Source organism: Elephas maximus, chromosome 19 (assembly GCF_024166365.1).
Source record: "Elephas maximus indicus isolate mEleMax1 chromosome 19, mEleMax1 primary haplotype, whole genome shotgun sequence".
In the NCBI taxonomy this organism is placed as follows: domain Eukaryota; kingdom Metazoa; phylum Chordata; class Mammalia; order Proboscidea; family Elephantidae; genus Elephas; species Elephas maximus.
In genome coordinates, this window is record NC_064837.1 from 25,907,148 (window position 1) to 25,922,749 (window position 15,602).

General features: G+C 38.0%; 1 protein-coding gene across 5 annotated transcripts in view; it reads left to right on the plus strand.

Annotated features, from left to right (window-relative positions):
- Window positions 1-15,602, plus strand: part of NF1 (neurofibromin 1) — a 253,107-nt gene that overhangs the window by 51,251 nt on the left and 186,254 nt on the right. For all 5 annotated transcript variants that reach the window (XM_049859655.1, XM_049859659.1, XM_049859657.1 and 2 more), the window contains exons 3-4: window positions 2,084-2,167; window positions 7,542-7,732. In XM_049859655.1, coding sequence (XP_049715612.1) covers window positions 2,084-2,167; window positions 7,542-7,732 — 275 coding nt within the window. The remainder of the gene's footprint in view (window positions 1-2,083; window positions 2,168-7,541; window positions 7,733-15,602) is intronic.

A 15,602-nucleotide genomic window follows, 5' to 3' on the forward strand; every position in this document is an offset into this window, starting at 1 on the left:
AGGTAATCAATATGTATTTTTTACTTACTTCTGTAACCTATGACAAATTCTGTAGTTGTTAAAGAACTAACTGTTGAAACAGTTTTCCTTATATACCAATTTCATTATCACTATCACCAAGCTTATAATGGCTTTTTATTTCCTGTTTTATAAGATCTGTTTACATTGCTTAGACTTCAGTGTACTCTTTTGTCTCTCTCTGAGGTGATTCCTTTCTTTCTGTCAATTCCTATCTAAAATCTCCTTTATACTAAGTTCAGAGCAACTGATAGGAATGTAAACAAATAATTTCTTTTAATAAGGATCAGTACAAACCTGATTCCTATGAGGCGGAGGTTAAAGATGTCCCAAATGTCCAACTTTTCCAAGCTGCTGTACCACTCCATCATCTCTAACATCAACTACTCCCTCTGCTGTCAGTACTACCCTCCAGTTCTTGGGTTCCCTAATTCGCTGCAGTGTCTCACAGAACTCATGAACTGTGTAAAGGAAATGGCTCCTTTGGTTGTAGAGGCTGGCAAGTCCCAAATTTATAGGTCAGGCGTAGGCTTCTCCTGACCCATGTGGCTGCAGAAGCTGATGAACCCAAACCAGCAGTTCAGACCACAGGCTGCTGGTTCACAAGGCTGTGGGAGCTGGCAAATCAGGTCACATGATAGGCTGCCAGCCCAAGGGGCTAAGGAGACTGGTGAATCCCAGAGTTGGCAGGTCAAGACAGCAGGCCTCTGGGGAGGTCAGCTGATCACGAATCAGATGTGGGATCCAGATGCAGAGGGAGAGCCTCACCAGGATACACACGCATATCTTAGATGCAGCCCACACCCCAGGGAAGAGTATGACTTTAGTAAAGGTAAGGCTTTAGTCGTGCCCTTGTGCAAGGCTTTGACCCACGATACACCTTACACCAGTCTTGCCTTATCAACATGTAGAGGCCAGGATCCACAACACATAAAAAGGACGACCACACAATACTGAAAATCATGGCCTAGGCAAGTTGACATATAACCCCAATCATCACAGGTTCCATATACCTTATTTGCATAGTCCCACTCAGTCACTGTGTGTGAGCCACAAAGACCATGGTTAGAAGAACCATAGTAATTCATTACACCACAGAATGTTTTCTTGATTAACTCCAAACTGCATGTCTTGAGCATTTAGAACCTCAATTTGTATTTCTTGTATTCAGCTGTGAAAATGACTTCTGGTTGTAGATTATGAAGTCCAGTTTTTATAGTCACTTCATCTTTGGTGTGTTTTCTTTACAAAAGTTGATTAGACAATACCCCAAACTTAGAAAACTGATAAACTGGAGCTAAGGTCATTTGCCTTGCAAAGAGATTTTCTCTTTATGGAAAAAAGTGAAGATTTTCTTTAAAAAAAAAAAAAAAAAGACAATCTTATAAATCTATAATTTGTAGAAATACATTTAATATTTTGTGCTCTTCTGTTGCACAGTATGTGGACCACAGTGATAAGATTTTGCACATATAAATATGTGGCCATTTTCCCAGTTAGACTGAAAATATTTTAAAATTTGGGACCCCCTTCTCAAAATGAAAACAATATTGTGATACTGGCATTCATTTAGTGCTTATTGAATAAATTAAATTGTGGATACCATAGTCTCTTAGTGAACGGAGAGTGTAGTCTTCAATTTGAGGATAGTGAATACTTAAAATTTACTGTATTTGGTGCTAAAGCATTTTGTTGCTATAAGAATTAATACTTTATTTTGTAGCATAAAAATGTGGTTAAATGCTCTTCTCTAGATTCTGGTGCAGATCTGTATATGTGTCTAAACCCTACGTATTTTTAAAACATAAACCAAAAGCAACATCTTTCACTGTTAGAAGGCTAATGGAAGGCTATAGTAAATGCCAGCATTTCTGTTTACCTCGGAATTTATTTTGTGTGAGGATCAGGAAAACAAAAACAATAAATTTAAATAAGTATCCTCTAGGTGATAAAAGGGAAAAGCATTAGTTTTCTTGATCTTTAATCCTTCACTTTTCAGATGTGTGCTGATTTTATAGAGGAAAGTGGTAACCAACTTTAGTGTTCTGAATATCTTTTCTTTTAGAGAATATTTGGAGAAGCTGCTGAAAGGAATTTATATCTCTCTCAGTTGATTATATTGGATACACTGGAAAAATGTCTTGCTGGGGTAAGTAAATCCTTAAGTGAGTAGGCAGGTTTGTAAATTCAGTCTTGAGAATGATCCGACTTACCAAAGTATAGATGTGAACAAGGAGAAGAGTAATGGACTTTTTGTCTCAGACATGTAAATACGAGTTTTGCTAATACAGCTGACTTGGTAGGGTGGCACAGATAATTTTTCAAGAGAAAACTGTACTCTAATCTCTTACAAACTGATACTAGGTTTACTTAAAAAGTATTAAGTTTGAGCCACATTTTTCTCTCAGGCTTTTTAGAAAAGATTTTATGAAAAAAATACGAAGAAATTGCTAATTAATTTCTTCAGATAATATTATATGTGTAGTATTGTTTAGTTGTGAAAGAAAGTGATGGACTCCCAAGAGTAATCCTTTTTTTTCTCCCTGCATAAATCTGATTTTAATATTATTTTCAAATCTATTTAAAAGAGAACTTAAAAAAATGAAACCATAAATTAAAAAAATTAAAACTCATGTGCAAACATGAACAGATAAAGTAGCTACGTGGAAGGGTAGGTGAGCACAAAGCAATTCTTGCTCAGATCCCCCTGAATAGGTATCCCCCTTGGTGTACTCAACAGGGTTTAACTTGAACTCTTTAAAGAAGAGTTCTGAGTGTAAAGCACAGTGTAACCACGGCTGCTAACCAAGGGGCTGGCAGTTCGAATCCGCGAGGCGCTCCTTGGAAACTGTGTGGGGCAGTTCTACTCCGTCCTGTAGGGTTGCTATGAGTCAGAATAGACTCAACAGCACTGGGTCTGGGGTTTTTTTAAAGCAAAATGTTTCTGTACTTCAACCTTAATTCTTTCCAGAACATGATTGAACCTTATATAAATAATATTAATCAGATACCTCAACTTTAATGATCTGTTTGTTCAATATGTATTGGGGTTATTTCTTATATTCTCCCTTTCTTTGACCATCTTTTGCTTTTTATTCAGATTTGCTTCTGTCTTACACATGTTACAGTTCTCTGTAGTTAAACCTAGGTGGAAGGAGCTTTAATTTATGCGAAGTGATTGTGTGGTGAAGAAGAGAGGAGATGTTCAAAAATGTTTGGGGAAGGAGTAGAACAGGGAATTGGAAGAAATAATTGTATTCACAACTATGTATGGAAGGAGGTATTTAAACTTTTGGCTACAAAATCTAAGCATAATGTATTAAACGCTTGTGTTGACCTTTGACGATATTCCAGAGTTACAGCACAGTGCTTATAAGTTTTCTATTTAAATTGAAGGTGAACTAGTTCTGTTTTAGCATGATGGTTTCTATTAGTTTGTGATATATCGTTCATTTGTAAAATGGAGTGAAAGAGCAAAAGGGCTGTTAAGTACAACAATGAAAGGTGGGCAATTTTAAAATTTCTCTGGAATCAACTCTTTGTAGTGACCTTAACTACTTTGGTTGTGAGTTACCGGTGCATCACGTATATTTGAATGGGGGTAGGGTGCTTTATTACCTCTTTCAGCTTTTCTCCATTAGCATTTTAATTGAGAGATAAGTATATTTTGGGGAATGATCTGCTGATACTATTGGCTAGTGTCTAATTTAATGCTCTTTGGAGATAGCCTAATTGAAATTTTAATAAATGAGCATAGTGTAACTTGTATAATGCTTAAAATACATACCCAGTTGCTCTGTTCTACTGTTGAAAATTTACGTTTGTTTTCATTAAATTTACGTTTTTAAAAATAATGCTATTTATGTTATTGAACAATTGTGTTTCCTTGGATTGCTTTCAGTAATTTTATGGATGTCTCTTGATTCTCATTTTTAGATTACGGTAAATTGAGACAGGTTACCAAGAAGAACTGAGTACATGTTTATCATACAAGTAGTCAGAATAGCTAACTGTTCTAACTAACCCTTACCAATATCTGAAAGTGAACAAACCCCTACCAGTATCGTACTATGAGTAAAATTTTATAGAAATCGAGGAGTCTTATTTTTTTTGTTATTATCATTGTTCAAAAAATTTAACAATCTTAGAATTTTTGTTTATTAATTGGAGCTAGTTTCAACATCTGCATTATTAACATTACTTGGTTAACTTATGCATAAGGAGGAAACCCTGGTGGCATAGGGGTTAAGCGCTACGGCTACTAACCAAAAGGTTGGCAGTTCGAATCCACCAGGCACTCCTTGGAAACTCTATGGCGCAGTTCTTTTCTGTCCTGCAAAGTTGCTATGAGTCGGAATCAACTCGATGGCAACGGGTTTTTATGCGTAAGAAAGAAATATTCTAACTTGATTTCTGCATATTTTTATAATATCTGTTAACTTCTGTTCATATGTTTCAGTGTACCTGCGTCTGAAAGCACTTGAATGACAATGACAGAATTGGGCGTAACAAAATTATACAAATTTTTGCTCTTTACCACCATGCTTGGTATTACCAAAAGTGTTATCCATATGTTGTTGTTGTTGTTAGGTGCCGTCGCTGTGAGTTGAAATTGACTCAGTGGCAATGGATTATTCATATATGGATACTAAAACCATTAGGTAAAATATTGATGTGGAACAGAATATCTGCAAGGTAGCTTACTCTTTGGTTATTTATTAATTGTAAAAGGAAACATTTATCTTTACAGCATAGAAATTTGAGTGTTAACATCAAGTGATGGGACTTGGTGTCATTAACGGGGGACTATCTGACATTATGTACCCCTCCTGTGATGTAATATGAAGAATGTTGCATTACTTAAAATGTTTAACCTGAATCTAATCAGACTATTACATTTAAGGTCCAGTTTACAGAAGATATAGCAATTAGAAGAACAAGTTACACCACAAGTAAATGATCAAATCCAGATTATAGAACATTCTGTAAGGCAGCTGACACAGTTTCTTTAAACAGTTATGGAAAAATAAAAGTGATATAGATGAGATGTGGGGGAAAATTATTCTAGAATGAAGATACTAAAGGAACATAACAGTTATGCTGCAATCTCTGAACCTTTTTTAGATCCTAGTTAAAAAGCTGTGGAAGACATTTGGGGAGCAGTGGTGGAGATTTGAATAGAGATTGAGTATTAGAGGATACAAGGAAATTTGTTAATTTTTCTTTGATTTGATATTTGTGTGGAAGTTACGTTGGAGTATGTTTTTACTTTCAAGAGATGCTGAAGTACGTAGGGGTGAAGTGTTACGATGTTTGCAGTTTACTTTTAAATGGTTCAGTAAAAACAAGCTCATGTGTAATAAGTAATATATAATTGTTTTGGTCAGTTCACCAAGTGGTAGGTGTCAAGGATTGAATTGTGTCCCGCAAAAATATGTGTGTCAATTTGACTAGGCCATGATTCCCAGTATTGTGTGATTGTCCACCATTTTGTCATCTCATGTGATTTTCATGTGTTGTAAATCCTACCTCTATCATGTTAATGAATGGGATAGGCGGCAGTTACGTTCTTGAGGCAGGACTCAATCTACAAGATTGGATTGTGTCTTGAGCCAATCTCTTTTGAGCTATAAGAGAGAGAAGAGAGCAGAGAGACGGGGGGGACCTCATACCACCAAGAAAGCAGCAGTGGGAGCAGAGCTCATCCTTTGGACCCAGGGTTCCTGCATGGAGGAGCTCCTAGTCCAGGGGAAGATTGATGACAAGAACCTTCCTCCAGAGCCTACAGAGAAAGCCTTCGCCTGGAGCTGAAGCCCAGAATTTAGACTTCTAGCCTACAAAACTGTGCGAGAATAAACTTCTATTTGTAAAAGCCATCCACTTGTGCTATTTCTCTTACAGCAGCTCTAGATAACTAAGACAGCAGATAAGATCTCCACCAGGAATTTATTTGGTTGTTCATACAGATGAGACAATGCACTTACCAATGAATATGAATAAGGGTTATTTAGAACCCACAACAAACTGGGAATTCCTAGGAGGGTAGAGGCTCATCAGGGAGGGGGATGATGGGCTTTTTATTGTGATTAGGAGGTTGTTTTAGTTATCTAGAGCTGCTATAACAAAAACACCACAAGTGGGTGGCTTCAATTAACAGGAATTTATTTTCTTTCAGCAGAAGGCTAGAAGTCTGAATTCAGGCTGCTTGACTGTAGGGGAAAGCTCTTTCTCTGTGTCTGCTCTGGGGGAAGATCTTGTCTTTTTTCAGCTTCTGTTTCTAGTTTCCATGGCGATCATGTGGCTCATATCTTCCTCTGCGTTGATGCCTGCCTGCTATTATCTGGTCTTTTATATCTGAAACGAGATTGATTTAAGACACAGCCTGCACTAATACTGCTTCATTAACAAACCCCATTCCCAAATGGGATTATAACAACAGGTATAAACCAAACCACATTATAGCTTTAGAGTCAACTGTGACTCATTGTGACCCTATAGGACAGAGTAGGACTGCCTCATAGGGTTTCCAAGGCTGTAGTCTTTACTGAAGCAGACTGTCATATCTTTGTCTCATGGAGTGGCTGGTGGTGTTGACACTGCTGATCTTCTGTTTAGCAGCTGAGTGCTTAACCACTGTAACACCCTGCTCCTTTACCACAGGTATAGGGGTTAGGATTTACAACACATGTTCTTGGCGGACACAATTCAGCCCATAACTGGGGTGAAGATGGAATCATCTTCTTTATTAGACTGTCTATAGATAGATAGGAAACCCTGGTGGGGTAGTGGTTAAGTGCTGTGGCTGCTAAGGAAAGGGTCGGCAGTTCGAATCTGCCAGGCGCTCCTTGGAAACTCTGTGGGGCAGTTCTACTCTGTCCTATAGGGTTGCTATGAGTCCGAATTGACTTGACAGCACTGGGGTAATAGATAAGAGCCCTCGTGGCACAGTGGTTAAGTGTTTGGCTGCTAACTAAAAGATCGGTAGTTCGAATCCACCAGCTGCGCCTTGGAAACCCTTTTATGGGGCAGTTCTGCTCTGTTCTATAGAGTTGCTTTGAGTCAAAATTGACTTGACCGCAATGGGTTTTCTTTTTTTTTTTTTGGTTTTAAAGATAGATCTGGAGTCCCTGGGTGGTACAAACGGTTAAGTGCTCAATTACTAACTGAAAGGTTGGCAGTTTGAACTCACTGAGAGGCATCTCAGAAGAAAAGCCTGGCGACCTGCTTCAGAAAGGTCACAGCCTTGAAAACCCTATGGAGTGCAGTTTTACACCGTAACACATGGTGTCGCCATGAGTCAGAATCAACAGCAGCTTGTTTGGTTTTTATAAAAGATGGATGTAGCAAACAATGATAAAATTTTAATTGCTGAATCTAGGTGATAGTTATATAGATGTTCGTTATACTCAGCTTTTCTGTATGCTTAAAAATTTCCCATAATAAAAACTCGCAAAAAGTGGTATTGCCACGTTTACATGTCAAATTAAGAAAGTTTTAGAAACACGTAATTATTTCTATTTTAGCAACCAAAGGATACGATGAGATTAGATGAAACGATGTTGGTCAAACAGTTGCTACCAGAAATCTGCCATTTTCTTCACACCTGTCGGGAAGGAAACCAACATGCGGCTGAACTTCGGAATTCTGCTTCTGGGGTGTTATTTTCTCTCAGCTGCAACAACTTCAATGCTGTCTTTAGTCGCATTTCTACCAGGTTAGTGTGTAAATCCACATAAGATTGTTGTAGTAGTGTAAATTTTTAAACACTATCATTGAAGTCTTTCTTTTGTCTACATAAAAGTTAACAGAAAAGAGTTTCATCTAGGTTTTTGTAGAAATTTTAATTTCTTTGAAATGTTTATTATGTGACATACATATAATGACATATACAATTAAATATGAGAATACTGTTATAAAGTTGAAAGTCTCAATTTTAGGAAAAAGTATTACCTATGACCAGTACATTTGTAATTGAGGCTCTTAAGGTTTTTTTTTTTTTTTTTTTTAAACACTAGGTTTTTGGTGTGGCTTTTTAATATATTATTCCTTTAAGAAATGAGCCAACCAGTTGGAGTAATTAATGAGAGTAGTTAGAACTCTGATGCTCTCACAGCTGTGCTCTTTATCATACCCCCCTGAGTAACCAGAAAAACCTCAGCAGTATGGAGCACTAGGAAGTAAATAATTACAAAGCAGAATTCTCCAGAAAATAGACTGTGTTTTAAGTATATGAACTGTAAAAGCTCCCATTTATAGACCACTTACATCATGTTTTGTCTAGCCTCACAGAAACCCTCAAAGGTAGGTGTTCTATAGGTAAGCAAACTAATACCCGAGGAAGTTATTAAGGTGACGTACCAAATAATGGTGGACCCAAAATTTTAGTCTAAGTCAGGCAGTCATGCTGGCCTCAGAGTCTACATTAGTTTCATTATACCAGGTGGCTTCCCTGTACTTCCATTCTAGCCATATTTTGATGAAATCTTATATATATATATGCTCTATCCTTTATGGAAACCCTGATGGCATAGTGGTTAAGTGCTACAGCTGCTAACCAAGAGGTCGGCAGTTCAAATCCGCCAGGCACTCCTTGGAAACCCTGTGGGGCATTTCTACTCTGTCCTACAGGGTCGCTGTGAGTCGGAATCGACTCGACGGCAGTGGGTTTGGTTTTTTTTTTGTTTGTTTCTATCCTTTATAAATGTCTGCTGCAGATGGAAAAATTGGTACAGTTAGTGCCCTGTGAGACAGAATTAGAACTGACTATAGCAAGTAACTCTGGAACTTGGTTTAGTGCAAATGATTTATCTTTCTCATGCAAGGAGAATCAAATGGGGCCTTAATTTTGACCAAGCGGGAGATACAACATGGAGCAATTTTCTGCCAAATCACTTAGTAAATCAAAGACTGATGTAGAATAGAGAAAAACATTTGCCTTTGCTATTTGTGCCTGTTTATTTTTTGACTTGTTTGCATTGTGCGAATGGGGAATGTTTGCAGCCTTTCTCCATTGAGAATGATGTTGACTCTTGGTTTTGTGTAAAAAAAAAAAATTTTTTTTTAGATGCCCTTTATTACGTTGTGGAATTTCCATCCTATTTCTATTTTATTGAGAGCCTTTATCAGGAATGAGTGTTGGACTTTATTGAATGCAGTTCTACTCTGTCTTGTAGGTTCACTCTGAGTTGAAATTGACTCAAGCGCGGTGGGGGTTTTTTTTTTTTTAATGGCTAATCATCATGAGTATGTATTTGTTGGCAATCTGAATGTCCTCTTTGGTGAAGTGTCTGTTCATGTCCTTTGCCTTTTTTTTTTTTTTATTGTGCTTTATGTGAAGGTTTACAAACCAAGTCAGTCTCTCGTACAAAAATTTATATACACCTTGCTATGTACTCCTAGTTGCTCTCCCTCTAATGAGACAGCACACTCCTTCCCTCCACTCTCTCTTTTGGTGTCCATTTGACCAGCTTCTGCCCCAATCTGCCCTCTCATCTCTTCTCCAGACAGGAGCTGCCCACATAATCTCATGTACCTACTTGATCCAAGGAGTTCACTCTTCACCAGTATCATTTTCTATCCCATAGTCCAGTCCAATCCCTGTCTGAAGAGTTGGCTTTGGGAGTGGTTCCAGTCTTGGGTTAACAGAAGGTCTGGGGATCATGACCTCTGGGGTTCTTCTAGTCTCAGATGGACTGTTAAGTCTGGTTGTTTTACAAGAATTTGAGGTCTGTATCTCACTGTTCTCTTGCTCCCTCAAGGGTTCTCTGTTATGTTCCCTGTCAGGGCAGTCACCAGTTGTAGCCGGGCACCATCTAGTTCTTCTGGTCTTAGGCTGATGGAGTCTCTGGTTTTTGTGGCCCATTCTGTCTCTTGGGCTTGTAAGTACCTTGTGTCCTTGGTGTCCTTCATTCTCCTTTGGTCCGGGTCGGTTGAGACCAATTGATGCATCTTAGATGGCCTCTTGCTAGCGTTTAAGACCCCAGATGCCACTATCCAAAGTGGGGTGCAGAATGTTTTCTTAATAGATTTTATTATGGCAGTTGACATAGATGTCCGCTGAAACCATGGTCCCCAAACCCCTGCCCCTGCTACACTGGCCTTTGAAGCATTCGGTTTATTCAGGAAACTTCTTTGCTTTTGGTTTAGTCCAGTTGTGCTGACCTCTCCTGTATTGTGTGTTGTCTTTCCCTTCACCTAAAATAGTTCTTATCTACTATCTAATTAGTGAAAGCCCCTCTCCCTCCCTCTCACCCCACTCTCTGTTTAAACTATTTTGCGAGTTCTTATAATAGTGGTCTCATATGATATTTGTCCCTTTGCAACTGACTAATTTCACTCAGCATAATGCCTTTCAGATTCCTCCATGTTATGAAATGTTTCATGGATTCATCATTGTTCTTTATCTATCCTTAGTATTCCATTGCATGAATATACCATAATTTATCCATTCATCTGTTGATGGGTACTTTAGTTGCTGCCATCTTTTTGCTATTGTAAACAATGCTGCAGTGAACATGGGTGTGCATATATCTGTTTGTATAAAGGCTCTTTTTTCTCTAGGATGTATTCCAAGGGGTGGGATTGCTGGATTGTATGGTAGTTCTATTTCTAGCTATTTAAGGAAGCACCAAATCAATTTCCAAAGTGGTTATACCATTTTACATCCCCTCCAACAGTGTATTAGTGTTCCAGCCTCTATGCAACCTCTCCCAACATTTATTGTTTTGTGTTTTTTGGATTAATGCCAGCATCGTTGGAGTGAGATGGAATCTCATTGTAGTTTTGATTTGCGTTTCTCTAATGGCTAATGATCGTGAGCATTTCCTCATGTATCTGTTAGCTACCTGAATGTCTTCTTTAGCGAACTGCCTGTTCATATCCTTTGCCCATTTTTTAATTGGGTTATTTTTCTTTTTGTAGTTGAGTTTTTGCAGTATCATTTAGATTTTAGAGATCAGATGGTAATTGGAAATGTCATAGCTAAAAACTTTTTCCCAGTCTGTAGGTAATCTTTTTACTCTTTTGGTGAAGTCTTTGGATGAGCACAGGTGTTTGATTTTTAGGAGCTCCCAGTTATCTAGTTTCTCTTCTGCATTGTTAGTAATGTTTTGTATACTGTTTATGCCATGTATTAGGGCTCCTAACATTGTCCCTATTTTTTCTTCCATTGTCCTTATCATTTTAGATATTTATATTTAGGTCTGTGATCTATTTTGAGTTCGTTTTTGTGCATGGTGTGAGGTATGGGTCTTGTTTCATTTTTTTGCAGTTGGAGATCCACTTGTGCCAGCACCATTAGTTAAAGAGACTGTCTTTTCCCCATTTAAATGACTTTGGGCTTTGTCAAATATTAATTGCTCGTATGTGGATGGATTTATGTTTGGATTCTCAATTCTGTTCCATTGGTCTGTGTATCTGTTGTTGTACCACTGCCAGGCTATTCTGACTACTGTGGCGGTATAATAGGTTCTGAAATTAGGTAGAGCGAGGCCTCCCACTTTGTTATTCTTTTTCAGCAATCCTTTGCCTATTTTTGTTATTGAATTGTTGAAATTTTCTGTGTATTTTAGAGATTAGACCCTTATCAGATAACGTTGTTGCCAAAAATTTTTTCCTAGCTGTATGTTCTGTTTTTACTTTCTTGGTAAAGTCTTTTGATGAGTATAAGTACTTAATTTTAGGAGGTCCTAGTTGTCTAATTTCTCTTCTATTGTTTGTGCAATTTTAGTTGTGCGTAATAGGCTATTTATGCCAAAAATTAGGTCCATATATTATCTTTAAGGAACTTTATAGTTTTAGCTGTAATATTTAGGTCTTTAGTCCATTTTGAGTTAGTTTTTGTGCACGGTGTGAGGTATAGATCCTGATTGATTTTTCTGCATATGGATATCCATTTTTGCCAGCACCATTTGTTGAAGAGACTGTTTCTTCCCCATTGAATGGACTTTGACCCATTGTCAAAGATCAGCTGACCATAGATGAATAGATTTACTTTTGGTTAGTCAATTCTATTCCATTGGTCTATGTATCTGTCACTGAATCAGTACTAGGCTGTTTTGATTACTGTGGCTGTATAGTAAGTTTTAATATCAGGAAGTGGGATGCCTCCTACTTTGTTGTTGTTCTTCGATACTGCTTTAGCTGTTGTGGTGCTGCTTTCTTTTCCATAGAAAATGGGAGATCAGTTTTCCATTTTTTTTTGTAATTGTGATTTAGGTAAAAGTTTACATAGTAAATTAGTTTCTCATTAAACAGTTAATACACAAATTGTTTTGTGACATTGGTTGCCAACCTTACGATTTGTCAGTATTTTCCCCTTCTTCACCCCACGTTCCCTCTTTCCATTCATCCAGTTTTCCTATCCCTTCCTGCGTTTTTGTCTTTGCTCTTGGGCTGGCATGCCCATTAGTCTCGTATACAGGATTGAACTATGAAGCACGTCCCTCATGTGTGCTATTGTTGGCCTTATAGACAAGGGTGAACCTCAGGAGTGACTTCAGTACAAAATTAAAAGGGTGTCCGGGGGCCATATTCTCAGAGTTTCTCCACTCTCTGTCAGTCAAACCTGGTCTTTTTTTTTTTGGTGAATTTGTATTTTGTTCTGCATTTTTCTCCTGCTATATATATATTTTTTTATATCTGGAACCCTCTATTGTGATCCATGCCAGGGCAGTTGGTGTTGGTGGTAACCAGGCACCATCTAGTTATTCTGGGCTCAGTCTGGTGGAGGTTGTGGTCTATTAGTCCTTTGGACTACTCTTTCCCTTGCATCTTTGGTTTTCTTCATTCTCCTTTGCCTTCAGTTGGGATGGGACCAGTAGATGTGCCTTAGATGGCCACTTGCAGGCTTTTAAGACCTCAGATGCTACTCATCACAGTTTAATGTAGGACATTTTCTTTATAGACTGTGTTACGCCAGTTGAGCTAGATGTCCCCTGAGACCATGGTCCGCAGCCCTCAGCCCAGTAACTTGGTCTCTTAGGGTATGTCTGTGAAGTGTCTATGACTTTGCCCTGATCTAGTTGTACTGACTTCCCCGGTATTGCGTACTGTCTTACCCTCACCCAAGTTACCACTTATCTACTATATAATTAGTGTTTGTCCCTCTCCACCTCTCCCCTCCCTTGTAACCATTGAAGATTTCTTTCTTTCTGTGTGGCAACATTTTCATGTGTTATAATAGTGGTCTCATACAGTATTTGTCTTTCTGTGATTGACTTACTTCACTCAGCATAATGCCCTCCAGATTGATCCATGTTATGAGATGTTTCCCAGATTCATCGTTGTTCTTTATCTTTGAGTGGTATTCCATCGTGTGTATGTACAATAGTTTGTTTATCCGGTCATCTGTTGATGGGCACATAGGCTGTTTCCATCTTTTTGCTGTTGTGAATAATGCCTCAGTGAATATGGGTGTGCATATGTCTATTCGTGTGATGGCTCTTATTTCTCTAGGATATATTCCTAGGAGTGGGATTGTTGGATCATATGGTATTTCTGTTTCTAGCTTTTAAGCAAAAGCTACATTGTTTTCCAGAGTGCTTGTACCATTTGCATTCCTACCTGCAGTGCATAAGAGCTCCAGTCTCCCTGCAACCTCTCCAGCATTTGTTATTTTCTGTTTTTTTTGATTCATGCCAGTAATATTGGGGTGAGATGGTTTCTCATTGTGGTTTTGATTTGCATTTCTCTAATGGCTAATGACCGCATTTCCTCATGTGTCTCTTAGCCACCTGCATGTGTTCTTTGGTGAAGTGTCTGTTTATATCCTTTGCCCATTTTTTAATTGGAGTATTTGTCTTTTTAATTTAGAGGAGTTGGATTTTCCTATAGATTTTAGAGATTAGACCTTTCTTGGATATGTCTTAGCTAAAAAATTTTTCCCAGTCTCTAGGTTCACTTTTTACTGTCTTGGTGAAGCCTTTTTATGAGCATACGTGTTCAATTTTAGGAGATCCCATTTATCTAGTTTATCTTCTGGTGTTATTGTATTGTTAATTATGGTTTGTATCCTGTTTATGCCATATATTAGGGTCTCTAGTGTTGACCCTGTTTTTCCTTCAATGATCTTTATAGATTTTGATTTTATATTTAGGTCTTTGATCCATTTTGAATTAGTGTTTATGTATAGTGTGATGGACATCCAGTTTTGCGAGCACTATTTGTTTAAAAGATTGTCTTTTCCCCATTTAATGGACTTAGGCCCTTCGTCGAAGATCAGGTGGCCGTAGGTAGATGGATATATCTCTGGGTTCTCCATTCTTTTCCACTGGAAAATGTGCCTGTTGTTCTACCAATACTGGGCTGTTTTGACTACCGTAGCTGTGTAGTAGGTTCTGAGGTCAGGTAGTGTGAGGCCGCCTACATTGTTGCTGTTCTTCAATAATGCTTTACTTATCTGGGGCCTCTTCCTTCCTGTATAAAGTTAATGGTTAGTTTCTTCATCTTGTTAAAGAATGCTGTTGGTATTTGGATCGAGATTGCGTTGTATTTGTAGATTGCTTTGGGTAGAATTGACATTTTCACGATGTTGAGTCTGCGTATCCAGGAGCATGGTATGTTTTTCCATTTATTTAGGTCTCTTCTGTTTTCTTGCTGATAGTGTTTTGTAGTTTTCTTTATATAGATCTTTTACATCCCTGGTTAGATTTATTTCTAAGTATTTTATTTTTTTAGGGGCTATTATAAGTGGTATTGCTTACCTGATTTCCTTTTCAATTTCACTTTATTGGTGTCTAGGAATCCAACTCGTTTTTGTATGTTTATCCTGTATTCTTCTACTTCGCTGAACTTTTCTATTAGTTCCAGTAGTCTTCTTGTGGAGTTTTTAGGGTTCTCTATGTATTTTTTTTTTTATGTATAGTATCATATCATCTGTGAATAGGGACAGTTTTACTTCTCACTTACCAATTTGGATGTCCTTTATTTCTTTTTCTTGTTTTATTGCTCTAGCTAGGACTTCCAGCACAATGTCAGTAGGAGTGATGATAAGGGCATCCTTGTCTTGTTCTCATTCTCAAGAGGAATGTTTGCAGCCTCTCTCCATTGAGAATGATGTTGACTTTTGGTTTTGTATCCAAACCAAAATAAATAAACCCAGTGCCATCGAGTCGATTTCGACTCATAGCGACCCTGTAAGACAGAGTAGAACTGCTCCATAGAGTTTCCAAGGAGCGCCTGGTGGATTCGAACTGCCGACCCTTTGGTGAGCAGCCATAGCATTTAACCACAACGCCACCAGGGTTTCCATGGTTTTTGTATAGATGCCCTTTATTATGTTGAGGAATTTCCCTTCTATTCCTATTTTTATTGAGAGTCTTTATTAGGAATGAGTGTTGGGCTTTATTGAATGCCTTTTCTGAGTGGATTGAGATGATCATGTGATTCTTTCCTTTTATTTATGTGGTGGATTGTGTTGATTGATTTTCTAACGTTGAACCATCCTTGTGTACCTGGTATTAATCCCACTTGGTCATGGTGTATTATTATTATTATTATTATTATGGTGCTGATTCTATTGGCTATAATGTTGTTGAGAATTTTTACATCTAGTTTCATGAGGGATACTGATCTTTTTTGTGATG